This window comes from Glycine max, chromosome 10, assembly GCF_000004515.6.
Source record: "Glycine max cultivar Williams 82 chromosome 10, Glycine_max_v4.0, whole genome shotgun sequence".
NCBI lineage: Eukaryota > Viridiplantae > Streptophyta > Magnoliopsida > Fabales > Fabaceae > Glycine > Glycine max.
In genome coordinates this window covers 47416582-47431987 of record NC_038246.2, presented here as the reverse complement: position 1 = coordinate 47431987, position 15406 = coordinate 47416582, and the positions used below count along the sequence as shown (strand labels likewise).

Genomic DNA, 15406 nt, shown 5'->3' with positions numbered 1-15406 from the left:
GATGTTAATATCTTGAATTCCTTTTTTGTTGTCAATGCTCTCAGATTATGTTGGATTCACTCCATTTATGAATCCATTTTTTGCAATTGGGAATAGGCATGTTAAACCTTAGCTTTGGCCTCTTTAAATGGAGTTCTATTTCTGGCAATACTGATACGGTCTCATACGGAGTCATGAGTTGTATTCAAAATCTGGGAACGATTTTGTGGCGTATATATGTACAATCTAAGACATGAATAAGTATAATCAAACTTCAGACAATATTATCGGAGTAAAACGTTTGGTGTTTGAGTTATATTACAAACTTTGGTATTAAGAGGATGTAGGTTTGAGAGTCCTGGTGTGGAACTTTGTAATGTGCAACCAAAACGTGTATTGTCATTCATTTGGCAGCGACTCAAGCAACTTCTCAAAACTTGGATATGATAATACTGTCTAAAGTTTGATTCTCCATCTCAACATTTATCCAAGAAATTATTATATAGTTTGAGGCTAAGTGATTCTAACTAATCTTTATGTGAAATGTTATTAATTTTTTTTTCCATAAATTTATGTGTTACATAAAGTGAATAATATGTCACACAAAAATTGGTCGAAAATTCATTGTTCGAGATCATGCAATAATCTACTGTGCATGTGTTTGTGAATGCTATGATGATACGCTTGCTTATAAGTCAAGGTTGTTTGATTAACTATATGTAGGATACTCTAGTGTGCTCACGGCAATATTATTTCCTGCACTTCCCAAATTGTTTCTTGTACTTTACATACTTTCGGAATGGTCATTTCCGAGGTAATATGGGAAGTGCAGAAAAAACACCCTGTGCTGACAATGGGTTGAGCGCACAGTAAGCAAACTGCACTCGTAGCCTCCTAGAGAATAAAAGTTTGAATAGAAAAAAACTAGAGCACTGAAGATAAGCCTCGTTTAAAGCCCAGCAATCTATGACCACATTGTAGCAATCTTGATAGGAATCCACAGCTTTCATTTTCTTCATGCCTCAATAGTTGTCACGATCTAACAGTTTAGTCGTATTCATATAGCAACACAATTACGTTGGTGGCCTGTATGTGCTGTAAGGTTGTTGCGTCATTTTCATGTAATTTATGTTAGAGACAACTCACTAGGTTATGGTTATGTCAACAAGCATTTCAAGCTATTTCTCTGCCACGAATTGCATCTTTCAAGGTTGGTGCTGGAATATCATCTGTTCTACTCGTTCCTAAGCAAATGAGAATGTTGTTAACGGTCACTTGGCAATTGGAAGTCTCAATTTGTGAAGATAAATTCCAATTAAATATCCATACCCCAAAATTTCTGTACCGTAAAAACAGGAAGTGCCAAATGCCATTTTTTTTTTTATTTGAAGGCAAATAACTTGTATATTTCATTCAAAATGAGTACAAGTTGGAATGAAATAAAAATAATGCATGCTAGCATCAGATCCAAGTGCCAATTCTTGAAGATTGTTGTTCCTTAGGTGTCTTTGTTACCTCTCTTCATTTAAAATTGAAATTTTATCTCACAGTATAATTCTTGAACTTGTATTAAATATCCTATAATTTTCTTTTCACTTTTCCCCTCTTATTTATATTACTATGTTTGTTAAATGATTATAATTTCTCCTAGTATTAAAAAAATGATAAAACCTAAACTTTTCTTTTCTCATTTGTTATTCCTTCTCGATTAGCACTTGCCAACAACAACTCAAACGAGCTTACCCAAAACACCCACAACAAATCTAAGCTAAAGTAGTGTTGTGTTAAAGAGTTCACAGAAAGGCAACATATCTGAGTAATGAAAGACACTCTATGACTTGGATTCAGTTGCCGAATATGAGTCTAACAAGTTAGTTAGAAAGGACGAATGTGATGGAAGAACCTTAGACAAATTGGGAAAAATAAAGAGAATGAAAAAAAAAATGTAAAAGATATAAATCTCACAGCAAAGGTATAAAATTTATCTTTTATTTCTCCCCTCCCACCAAAACCAAACACAACCCCAGAGGAAACAAAATCGTATTCGTAGGGAGGGTATGGACGGTGGGAACTGGGAGCACTTTTTTTTTTTTCAACAAACTTAACAACCATAGTCCATAGAGTCATAGACCATAGTGCTTCAAAAACATTAATCTATATTTCTTCAAAAACAAAAAAAAAAAGGTCCTAAAAGAAACAATAAGAAAATACAAACTGGGTCTCTAAAAGAAGAGAAGACAAGTGGGCTGAATTGAAAATACAGCATACATGGGCCTCCTATTTCTATTCTTATAAGTTTTTGGAAAAGTATTTTTTTTTATTATAATTGCCAACAAACTATTAACAATTTCTATTATTTTACACCTAGAGGAAGAAATTTGAGGTTTTAGAAAAAATAAATTTGTACACGAAAATTTTATATATAATTACGTTGACAGAAATAATAAAAACAAAAAAATAATTTTATGTACAATAAAAAATTTCATAGTTATATATTGACGATATAAAATATTATATAATCAATTTATCGTTTGAATTATTTTAAAAATCACCTATCAACAAACTTATTTTACCTGATAATTTGTGATCCGATTGAATGACTTACACTGTTATTACATACCCTTTTTTCTCTTTAACAAAACACTATTTCACGTTAAACAGGAACTTAGTAGTTAGTAGGTAGGACTCAGATGAACATCGGACCCCAAAACCAAGATTTAGAAGCAGAGGCGCTTAACTTGGGACCGCTAGTCCTTTATTTAATTCGTCTGAACTCAAATTTAATTAGGCAGTGATTCAAAAATCCGCTTGATTATTTCTAAATAAAATTAAATAAAACCAATTTCATATGAAATATATAATGTTGTAAATTTTCTTGTGTCAAAAGAAAATTCGAAATTATTCGAAGGTTATGGTGAAAATATTATTATAGGTTAAATGGGACAGCATAACTTAAACAAATCTTCCAATTTTATGCTAAATTTAAATTTGATATAACTGTTTAGATTTAAAACTAAACAAGCCTATAACTAGGTGTGAACTTGTGTCTTGCATGATTTTTAAAAAAATAAAAGAAAAGAAGAGAAGTAAAAAATAAAACATCAATTTCGCACTGTCCAACATACACGAGACAATCAATAAGTTGGTGAACAGTTTTTATAAATATATAAAATAACAGCTAAGAGATTAAAACTTTTTTTCTCTGCGTTACAAGTTGTAATTTTTGAGTTCCCTACATGGCACAGGTCTCACTAAAAAAATCAAGAAAGAAGTAAACTAGGTGTGCACCAGTGCCGTGCACGATTTAAAAAAAAAAAATCAAATTGAACAAAACAAAATAAAAGAAAGAAGTAAAAAAAAAAAAACAATTTCGTACTGTCCAGCATCCACGTGACAATAAAGTAGACAATTTTTATAAATATATAAATAATAGTTAAGAGATTACAACTTTTTTCTGTGTTATAAGTTGTAATTTTTGAGTTCCCTACATGATATGAGTCTCACTAAGAAATCAAGTAAAAAAAAAAAAAAAGACATGTTTTATTCTCACTTTCCCCAATCAAGTTAGTAAGATGCAACTCGAGTTTCATAACAAATAACAATTAAGAGTATGTTTAAAAATCCATTACAAAATTACGTTCGAGCCAAAAATATTTTTACCAATGATTCAGAACATTTGCTTTTAGGTTCATTTTGCCTTGAATTTGCATTGGAACACCCCGCATGCCTAGTTGAGGAATCTCGTGTTTCATTTGTGGACACTAAAAATCCTTCTCCCGATTAAACCAGTAAAATTTCTTCGCAGAGTATTTACCAAATTGGCGCAACACAAGACACTTGCATTCCATTCCATGGTCTCCAAAAGGCAGCCATAGCTGTCACAAAATGCACATGTATGGCACATAATTGAAATCATTAGAAACGGCTAGATTCATGAGAATTGAATGGGCCCTCTAACTTTTGATATTTAGGAAGAGGTGACAAAACAAACTCCCACTGACCCATCATCATCCATCAGACACAACAACACAAAGTAACCATCTATCTAATACTACTTGGATGCATTATTTGGGGTGCCATAAAATTGAGATAAGAATAAGCAGCTAAAGGAATTTAATGGCTGGTAGGTTGCCTGGTGTTGGGTTGCTTGCAAGGAAGAGAACAGAGAAGAACTATAGATATGAACACCAATACCTTCCCACATGTCGACACTCCTATTACCCAAGAGAATCGTCATCATTCGACCCACCATGGATTCCACTCACAGTCTTAGATGAAACTGCTCTCAAGGCCAGACAAAGGCTTCACAAGAAGCTTGAACACTTCTTTTCCTCATACAGGTATATATATTTTGTGAATTAGTTAACTTTTGTTCCTATTAGCTTGAGTTTCTGTATTAATTTGTTAAGACTTGGTTTCATTTTCCACCAGTTACTTGTGTGCACACACATGATTTTATTTTTTAGATTCGACATGGTTCTTGGCAATCAAACTCTATCTAGCTAGCTATAACGATTCCTTGTGGTCTGCAGATACGATATCATAATAGGCATATTTCAATGTGCACACTATTGTTTAGATACACCCACCACGTGATGTCTGTCCTTTTGAAACTCGGGAGAATCTTAAATACATGAACATGAAAAGTTTGATCAATTTTACAAAATTGTAAAATAAAAAATAAAAAAAAATTAAACCTTATCAATTTTGCTTTCTATATTTGGTAAATATATAAGTATGACTTTTGGCTTTTAGGTGGAATTTCAAAATATTTTGAGATTTGATTCTTTGGATACTTAAAAGGTTAATTTAGGGTTACACTTAAAACTTTTTATTACTATCTATCTATGTATGTATTATATAAAAATTGAATTCGAATCTAATTTCTTTCCACGAGTTTAACATATATTGTCAATTAATTTACATTTATTGAGACAAATTTACTATCAAATTAATTATAAATGAATAAAAAACACTTTTTATATGCAAATACAATTTATCATGTGTGGTTATTGAGATAGGATTTGTGAACCTAACAGCTAAGAATTTAAATTTATGGCAAGGCCATTGCTCGGCTTATTTGAGTGTATACTAATGAATATTAATTAATTATCCGAGTTGCTTAATACATAAATACATTACAGGTCAAGTGAGAATCCAAGAAAAGAAGGAAAAGTGAGCCAAAACAGGTACGAGAAGAAGGATGGAGGAATAGGTAGGAAGTTATTAGAGTGTTCATGGTTATTGCGTGGGAACAAGTTGAAGAAAGATAGAAAAGTGTGTGCCGTGTGCCTAGAAGATTTGGGGCTAGAGCAACAGGTTATGAACCTTTCATGCTCCCATAAGTACCATTCAGCATGCCTTCTTCGCTGGCTTGCATCCCATCCCCATTGCCCTTATTGTCGAACCCCTGTTCAGCCCTCACCTCATATCAAGACTTAATTTCATTTGGCTTCAGCATATCGTGTCTTGTACAAAGGACAAAAATATCAAAGTATCTGGCTACCTAGTATTGCAATTTGCCGCATATTTTTCTTATTATTGATTGCTCTTTTCAGCTATTGGTGGATTTCCCCTATTGTAATATATGCTCGTGAAAAGATTGAGATTATCCCACTAGCCCCCAAGAAGGCAATAACTACTTTTTCTTGCTTTAAGAAAAAAACGATTATCTTTTCTAACGTCATCAATGCTGATGAACTTTTAAAAGGCCACGTTTGTTGAGCTATTTTCTCTTCGCAAGCAATATACTTATCGGGCAAGGGCAAACCTATCCTACACCAGGTTAAACATTTCCTTTGAGTCCAAGGTTCCCAAAAAAACTATAATAAGTTTTTAAAAAAGCAATTGATCATTTATATAGGGCTAAATCAAATTTTAAATTCTAGGCCTAAATCAAATTTTAAAATAGGTCTTATGCAAAAGTAATTTATAAAAAAGTGCTGTATTTTATTTTTTTAACATTTTAGTGTATAATAATATCTCTTTTCCAATCAATAATAAGGTTCATTTATTTAATTTTCTTAAAATATTTATTGGTTTTAAGTAACATTTTGTATTCTTGTAAAAAAAAATGTAAGATTTTATTAATTTTGTCCTGAAATGGTGGTCCTCTTTGCTAATTCTAATAGATTCAAATCAAGGACTGGAACCTTGCGCTTCTTTCCCATATTATGTGGAACTTTCATTGTAAGAAAGATTCTCTATGTGTTCGGTGGGTTTACCATTATTATTCAGAGGGAGCGATGTGTGAAATTACAATACTTCTTCATCAGATTTAGTTTTGATAAAAAAAAATCATTCAAACAAGGAACTTTATTATCTCCAAAGAGCTAAGTACAGAAGAGGCCAAAAAGAGGATTCAATCTTGGAGCACCAATAAACAATTGCTTGTTGGCAAAGTTACATTAGAGGTGTCAAGCCTACTGTTAGTTGGTGTTTTGTTATATGGAACCCAGCAATCCCCCTAAGATGTCTTTCATTATGTGGCTTGTTAAAAGGAACCAGCTGCTTACTCTTGACAAAGTTGTTTTTTTGCACAAGGGTTCCCTCTGTCCTTTATGTTCAAATGAGGCTGAGTCAAATGATCATTTGTTCTTTTCTTGCAGGAAATCTCTCCAAGTTTGGGCTCACATTCGTGATTTGACTCCTTTCCGCAGGCGTTTCACTTCTTTACAGCGCATTACTTACTCTTTAATTAGGGGCAGATCCACATCAGGTGTTCAAGAAAAATTACGTTGTCTGGCTATAACAATTACACTCTACTGCATCTGACTGTCTAGGAACAAACTGATTTTTGAAGATTATCAATTTTATGTAATAGAGGTTATTAGCAAGATTAAGTTTCTTATGTATAGACAAACGCACCTGTTGCATTTGTTTTAACATCTTGGTATAGGTCTTCTTGTATTAGAGAGATTTTTTATTTTCTCTAGCTGTGAGGTATGTCTCGTTTATTATTGTATCATTTTAGGTTTAATATAATTTACATTTTTCCCAAAAAAAAAAAGGAGAAAAAGAATCAAGAAGTTGGAGCCGTTATTCCCACTGGGGATTTGATATAGGTACAATGTTTAAAGAATGTCTTGAGCTGTAGAAGTTGGATTTACATAGAATTGGTGCAAGGATAAAATTATCTACAAATTTTATTATCGAAGACACCCAGATCTAATTTAGTCATAAATAATTAAACTATTGTTTAACACAATTTTGACGCTCAAATAATAGTTTAAAATTGAAGTAAAAGAATCTTTTCCCCTCCATTGATTGAAATTATGGTTTGGCAGCTCTAATCCAAACACTAATTATTATGAATTGCGTAAACGTCTTGTTAAGTCATTTTGGTGCATCCACAATAACCTTATTAGACAACGTAAATAATTTTTTATTTCTTCGGAAGATTGGGTATACAATGCAGACGTTTGTTCTTTAATTAGTAGCCTATCCTTAAAACTCTCAAGAGTTTACAAATTTGTATTAATTTATTTTGAACAAAAGTTAATTATTGAAAGAGAAAGGAGCCAAAATACCCGAGAAAATATTTGCCGTGTTGCTGTTGGTAGACTACTTGATCAACGGCAAAAGGGGACTCTAAAAACAAACTAGAAAGTAGATACCAACACGACATGTCAACAAGAACAGTACACCTCCACAAAATTCTATTTCTAGGTCTACGGTTCTACATAAATATAATGATTTGATTTTGATTTTTTTTATAAGTGATTTTGAATATTAATTTAACTACTAAAACTAATCACTTTGTAACGCGCTCTTCAATTATTTTAAATATTAATTTTTTGGCGCTACTTTTTATTATCTTTAAATTATTTTATGAATACGATAAGTCTTAGTTAAACAATAATATAAATTCCAATTATTTTTAAAAAAAGAAAAACAGAGAGACTTTTGATAATAGTAGTATTTTGTATGCATTATCATCTAATCATATATACTAACAGATCATTATATGCATATAATTATGACTGCAACACTCATCCAATTCAAATCTGAGATGCACTTTGAACAAATTTAAAACCCAATATTGATGGGAGATGTACTTGTTTTCTTAGATTGGAGCGCAATCAACGTTTGTTATCCATTCTAGTTCTAGGCTGAAACAGCAATAAACATGACATCTTAAATAATCAAATTGGTCATGTGATTGCGTGGAGCAGTATAATTGGTAGGATTACTCAAATATAAACAAGGAGAATTTTGTGCGAAAAATACCCTCAACGACTATTGACTTCCACCATTCGTAGGTTCAAACAGTTAACTGTTTGATGCACGTATCTAACTGTTAGATAGCCACGATCTTCATGCTATTTTGATCCTCTCTCTCTCTGTGATAAGAATTTTGGGAAAAGTGCACTACAAACGCTATCTGCAGTTCTCGGTGACCAAGCGATGGCCCTTTGATTAGGAACACTCTAATGTCGGTATCACCACCCGCATCATTTGTTTCCAGTGAAAGGCTCTCATACCAAAGAATCTTGAGAAAACCGCGTTACAAAAGTTAGCTATTGTAGTTGGAGAGCACTAACGCCTTATAATTATATACTTATTTAATTATATAATTGAATCCTAACTCTCTCTCTCTCTCATCTTCAGCGTTAAAGCATGGCCTTCGCAAGTGCCATTGCTTTTCTTCTTCTGCACACTCTTTCATCAGTTAGAAGTGATTTCCTATCTCCTCTAAGTCCTCTGGTCGCTCCATTATATGGTTTGTGCAAGTGTCCCTTTTTCTTTTTGCTACTTATTTTATTGGATTGGATTTCTTTATTGGGATTCTGTGTTTGTCGCTTTTGATTCACGGGCTTGAGATTCCATGACTTTTCTTCTTATGGATCTTCTCAAGTTCTTTTTTTAAAATTGATTTGTAGCTTAGACTTCTCAAATTGGTTTTGACTTCCTGTTCTGTTTGCATTGTGAGTTGTGTTCAGAGGATGTGTGCAAAAAAGTGGAATGTGGAAAGGGAACTTGCAAGCCTTCTCAGAATAGTACTCTCTTGTTTGAATGCCATTGTCATCCAGGTTGGAGGCAAACTCTTTCTGCTCATGATGAGGGCTTCAAGTTTCTTCCTTGCATAGTTCCTAATTGTAAGAACTCTATTATTTTCTTATGGGTTGTTGTTCTCAGCTTCATTTAATCTAAAAACTGCAGTTTTTAGGAAGCCTGAATTGTTATGTACTACGTTTGCTTTGGTGACTGTTTTTGGTTGCATGTGGTTGAAAAAGTATGGTATTTGGTGAAATTATTTGCTACGTTACTATCTGGAAGTGTCTAAATCACACAGTTTTGAAGCAATTGGCTTGCAATAAAGGAAGATGGCAAGATAGCTTGGTACAAACTTATAAAATGCATTTCTCTTAAAGGGTGTAGATTTTCTTCGCATGCATGGATCCTGACAGAGTTTGTTCCTTGGATTTAAGATGTTAAAGTAATATGAAAGCAAAGAATTAAGTCATGGTATGACAGTCAAGCATTGCTTACAAAAAGTTAAAGTTAATAAATCTGAAGTTAGTAACACAGTGTAGTTCCATTATAAAGTTGTAAACTGGAGTGCTACTACTATTAGGTGATGATATGTTCAATATTTTAATTATAATTTGCATTAAAAGGGAATCAACGGAGACCATTAAGTCAAAATGCAGAATAGCCGCACACTACTTAATCTGTTTAATAGAAACTAAGAAATTGAATAATGATAGCAACTTTGTGATCAGTATAAATTACTCAAACCTGCAATGTGATGCTTGTGGCAGATTGTTTTGAAGTGTAGTCTTCTAAACCTTTAGCAAGGGTCAAATGAAGCAATTTTGACTTACCAATAAATGAAAAGCACATTGTTGATAGTGCAACTTTATCAAATTTGTTGATAAAAACTTCCACACGGATTAAGATTTGAATTGTGATTGTTTAGAACAGTTCTCAAGTCTTCTTGATGACTATTGAAAATATTTTTATTTTAACAGATGCTAAACGATTTGCATAATCCCTAATGTAGGTACTATGGACAGCTCTTGCTCCAATGCTCCTGCTCCAGCTCAACAAGAAAGAAAAGCAAATGAATCAATATTTGATGGTAATTGACAGATGTAATCATTGGCAGCTCATGCTTCAACTTCTGTTTCTTTTTTCCTGATAGGTTGGAACATGTAACATTTTGGTCATATGTTTATGTAGCTTGCCACTGGGTTGATTGCGGAGGTGGCTCGTGCAACAAGACATCCTTATTCTCTTATAGTTGCAACTGTGATGCTGGCTATTACAATCTTCTCAATGCAACTGCCTTACCTTGCTTCAGAGAATGTAAGAACATAAAACTTCAGATATAGTTAAATCCATTTGTTTGGGGGGAATCATACGTTGACTTTAATCATTGGTTTGGAAGGGGGAAAAATTATTTACTGTAATTTCGTTGTTCCCAAATTAATCCAAAATAACTTGAGATTTTAAATGTTTCTTCAAGGTGCTATTGGTTTTGGTTGCTCTAACCTTGGAATATCAATGACAAACTCATCCACCGCTTCACCACCACCACCATTAAATGAGAATGGTAAGAATAAGTGTGAAGTCATAACTATATGATTAGATCTGCATTTGGGTTTTGCTATTTTTCTTTCCTCTTCCAAAGGATGAACACAATGGAAGTTGCATGTTTTGGCCTTTATTTGTACCTTGCATATATAGTTTTGTTTCTAAATTTTATTTCCAATGGTTATTATAGAATCAAACGGCTCATTATATTTTTTTGGTGAATATCAAACGGCTCATTATGTCTCAATACATATTATTTCCAAGTTAACTCAGAGCACTAAGCAGACATGATTAGCTATTTATTTGTGCATTGTCTATGCGTTTAATCCTTTTTTCTTTTTTTGGATTCTCAGCTAGCTTGATTCTAAAAGGAAGCTCCCCGTGGCTACTCGTGCTGATTATATTCATAGCTAATATGCAGTTGCAGTAGGAAATTTGGCACATGACTTTGCAATACTGAACTGTGTGCTATTTTAAGTGAGAACTGGATTTTCCTAGCCATATCTATAGACAATAGAGCGGCAGAGAGTACAATGGCATCACAAACATTATATGGCGAAGAAGAGAGACTATGAATTTTGACACCTGCAACTCGTTTTGTATTGGTATTTCATTGTCTTTGTACAAATTATTGAAGAAAATATACTTATGTTTCTTTCTATGATCAGAAGCAGAATAAAGTAATGATTGATGGCTTTATCTTCCTCCTCCACTAATTTTATACTTACTTTTTATTTTATTTTTTTATTTTGGTAACTAGTACTTCTTAAAGAAAGTTTGTCAAACAAAAACTTGTTGTTCCCTGTATATGCATATGGAGAACCAAAAAAAAAAAAAAACAAAGCAGCATTACAGGAAAAGTTTGGCTGATCCCACATCAAAATATGTGGTCAAAAGTTAGTTGTCATGGCTACATGATCTGAGTGCTTACTGTAGAATTGTTCAGTATGCCTCACATGACCCAATTTCCTAAAACAACCTAGTTTTAGTAGTTTGTTAAATAAGTCCATCATAAGTTTTACGTATATGTAACTGATACACCCGTATGTAGATATTACAATTACAATTTACAACAAAACTTGAAACTTTATACCTTTCTATTTGTTCAGCATAATATTGATTCTTGGTCTGCTGCTGCGTTTTAAATGTAACAAGTACAAGGTCGTTATAATTTGGGCAATTTCTTGCACAAGTTGGGGGAAGATAACCCTTTGAAAGTTTGAATATAAGAGCTACCAATGAGTTTGATGGCGTCAATTTTGCATTTTGATTGTGTATGATGTGAAACCTTAAATTTGATCAACGTATTTAAGGGAATAGTTAAAGCCTACGGGGTATATATATATATATATATATCTCGAGGCTGGAGCTTCAAATCACATGACACGTTATTTTAGCCTACTAACAGACGTTGATGAGGTTGAACCTTGTCCTGTTGGATTGCACCATGGAAAAAATGCAATCGCAGTAACGGAAGGAACAATAAACTGTCAAAGGATTAATTTTGAATAACACATTATATGTGCCAAATCTAATTTGCAGTCTGATTTATGTGTCTCGACTAATACATGACTCAAATTATACACTATTTTCTATTAAATTTTGTGTGGTACAAGTTTGTATTTTGAGGACAGTGGCATGGGTGAGTGGTGAATGAGGTCTACTAGATTTATGCAGTCACTTATATGCTGACGACACACAAATGATACTGTTGAGAATGATAAGCATGAACACGTATGTGATATCTGTTCGACAGCTAAGCATACAAGACATGTTTTTAATGCCAATCATAATAAAACTATTGAACCTTTTGATTGATACATTGTGATGTGTGGGGTGCTTATCATATGTGATACATTACTCATTATTTATGACAATAACAGACTAACAGTGTGCTCTTGAGCGTTGCTGTGTATGCTGATTATCTAATAATTGCATGAAACAATAAAAGAGGTCATTAGGGGGAATACTTTTTATGCCAATGAAAGTATGCTCTAGATATTATTTCAAAAATAATTTTGTTGGAAGCAAAGCATGCAAGGTTTGCTCTTGAGCAAAATCACGGATTGGCTTAGGCGGTTGGAGTCGAATGTGAGAATTGATCTATTTGACCATTGCTTGGCTAGAATTTAGCTACTTTGTTCTGTTTTTGCTCACTTCATGCATTGTTCTTGATAAGATTAAGAGCAATAGAATCTGGCATCGAGAGTGTAAAGTTATTTAAAACGGCATCCATGATAAGGAATCTTTCTTATATATATATATATACTGTGATTGTGATTTAGCAAGTTGTCCTCTTACACATTGTCCGTTAATAGGCTATTTTGAATTATTGGATTCTCCTAAATCTTGGAAGAAAAAAAAAAAAAGAGAGTAGGCTGTTGTTTCTCATTCGTCTGAAGAGGCCAAGTATCCATCTTTGTCTATACCATGACATGTGAGTTAAAGTGTGGCACCTTCAGCCTATGAGTATTTTGTGATTGTCAGCTTGTTATAGCGCAAAGTATAGAGGTAGATTTGTCGCTTTGTTTTTTATGAAAAACAAGATGGTAGTGTTGCTCCTATGCATGTTTGCACATACAATTGATTTGCTGAAGTTTTCACCAAAGCTCTTGATAGATCTAGTAGTTTGATTTTTTCTTGATAACTTGAGCATTTAAGACCCTCATGCTTCAACTTAGCATATTGTTTATTTTTTTATTTAGGTTTTAAAAACTTGTACAAAACCATTTAAATAATAAGTATGAGTTTGCAATTTTACCTTTAAATTTGATTCTTCCTTAGACCGTAAATTTTCTTCATCATGATGAGGTGGAAGCTACTAAAAACCTCGTACTTGTTTTCAATTAGACTTGCACATGAAACAAGACTAGTACCAACCAGAACCAATTTCATTCTATACAATAAGATGGGGTACCACTTCAAAATTTTATGGTTTATAGTACAACCCATCATCTACCATACTAACGGTAATTACTTTATGGGATTTTCTTCCTATACCATATATAATTCTTTTACACAATAATTTTTTGAAAATTTTAAAGTTACTCCTATTAACTTTTTCTTCTATGTTTGTTCGGTTTTTTCCCTTCATACACTATTCTAGTATCCTTTCGACTGAGTTTCTCCTTTCGTCTTCTGGCTGGTTTAACCAATTTCATTCTATAGAATAAGATGGGCTACTACTTCGTAATTTTATGATTTGTAGCACAGCCCATCATCTACCACAATAACGGTAATTACTTTAGGGGATTTTCTTCCTACATCATAAATAATTCTTCTACACAACAATTTTTTTAAAATTTCAAAGTTAACCCTGTTAACTTCTCCTTCTATGTTTGTTGGTTTTTCCTTCATACGGCATTTTTGTATCCTTTCAGCTGAGCTCCTCCTTTCGTCTTGTGACTGGTTGGGTCAAGGTGAACTATAGAGGTGGTTATTCGCAGTATGTGATTGTGGTTGTGGTGGGTGTTGCAGTGCAACGGCTGAGGAGGTAAGTTTTTTTAATTTGCAAGTTAGATTTGTGTTGTAATAAACATACTGATTGACAATCCGTAAGTTTCATACAAATTAACAATTCGTATAACCTAAATATTTTTTGAAAAATTAAAAAAAAAATTAATGTTTTTTTATAAATTTAGTTATACTTTTTATAATATTTGTGTAAATATTATTACATTAACTAGTTTATGCAAGTGTAAAAAATATGAAAATTTAGATATAAATTTTCGTATACATGCTTATCAATTTCAATATAATATATTAGTATATGTAGTAAAAAAAATTATGTGATAGTATATGTTAAAAAATATATTTATTGATATATCGACATACTTATCTAGTGCAGAAGATTTTAAAATAAATTTTAACATGTAAGTTTTTAAAAATAAATAGATTTATTTATAAATAATTAGAATTATGTATGGTGTCGTTAGTTTATCATTGAATTTATTTAATATTTTGTTAATATGGACGAAGATCAGTGGATATATAAAAATATAATGTTTGAAGAAGTTAATATGAATGAAGATAATGGAGAGGAATTGAGTGTGTTTGAAAATATTAATTGTTCTAATATCTTCAATACTTCTCATGAATTGATATGATTTTGTATTTTGTTAAAGGAAGTAAATGAATGTCCTTTGAAGACTAAACATGTATTATCCTTTTTGTAGGTATATTCCACCCGTGATGACGTTTTGCATTTGGTTTGTTTTGTTGCGTATGATATTGGTTTCGTGGAGGTGATAATGAGGTCATACGCAGATACTGGAAAGTGAGGAATGACCTCATATGTTTTTATTGGTTGTGAGAAGAGTGGAAAATATAGAATATACAATAAAGATTTAGTACAAACAATGATTGACAGTAGAAAATGTAGGTGTCTCTTTAAGTTACGAGCGAAACCAGTGTTGGGAGGTAAAGACTAGATGATGAAGTTAATATGTAGTAGTCATAATCATGCATTGGTTAAGTCATTCATTGAACATCCATATACTAGTCAACTAACTAAGGATGAGAAGATTATTATTGGTGATATGACAAAGTCAATGATAAAACTAAAGAATATTCTTCTTACTTTGAAGAAATACAATGCTAATAGTTGTACAACAATTAAGCTAGTATACAATGCAAGATATGTAATTATTTATTTTAGGGTTTATGGTTTAGTTTTTTAGTGTTTAGGGTTTATGGTATTATGTTTTACTTATTTTAGGGTTTAGAGTTTAGTTTTTAATGTGTAGGGCTTAGGTAGTTTAGGTGTAGGGTTTACTTATTTTAGTGTATAGGGTTCAAGGTTTAACATAATCTATTTAGACGAAGAACAAAATAGTGAAATACTACATAAACATATATTAAAACCATAGTGATAATATACATAATTAGT

General features: G+C 32.4%; 2 protein-coding genes across 3 annotated transcripts; both read left to right on the top strand.

Annotated features, from left to right (window-relative positions):
• Window positions 1-3871: 3871 nt before the first annotated feature.
• LOC100817134 (RING finger protein 44) lies at window positions 3872-5595 on the top strand. The gene is made up of 2 exons (XM_003536471.5): window positions 3872-4319; window positions 5124-5595. The coding sequence occupies exons 1-2, from the start codon at window positions 4096-4098 to the stop codon at window positions 5419-5421; spliced, it is 522 nt and encodes a 173-aa protein (XP_003536519.1). The 5' UTR covers window positions 3872-4095; the 3' UTR covers window positions 5422-5595.
• Window positions 5596-7985: 2390 nt separating this feature from the next.
• On the top strand, window positions 7986-11217 carry LOC100816071 (protein lin-12). Of its 2 annotated transcripts, XM_041005938.1 has the most exons (7): window positions 7986-8493; window positions 8590-8701; window positions 8922-9077; window positions 9986-10063; window positions 10165-10290; window positions 10451-10537; window positions 10872-11217. In XM_041005938.1, exons 2-7 carry the CDS (start codon window positions 8599-8601, stop codon window positions 10946-10948), a joined length of 627 nt encoding a protein of 208 aa, XP_040861872.1. In that variant the 5' UTR covers window positions 7986-8493; window positions 8590-8598; the 3' UTR covers window positions 10949-11217. The 2 variants fall into 2 exon arrangements, with proteins under 2 accessions (XP_040861872.1, XP_040861873.1); XM_041005939.1 differs by lacking the exon at window positions 8922-9077.
• The last annotated feature ends 4189 nt before the right edge of the window (window positions 11218-15406 follow it).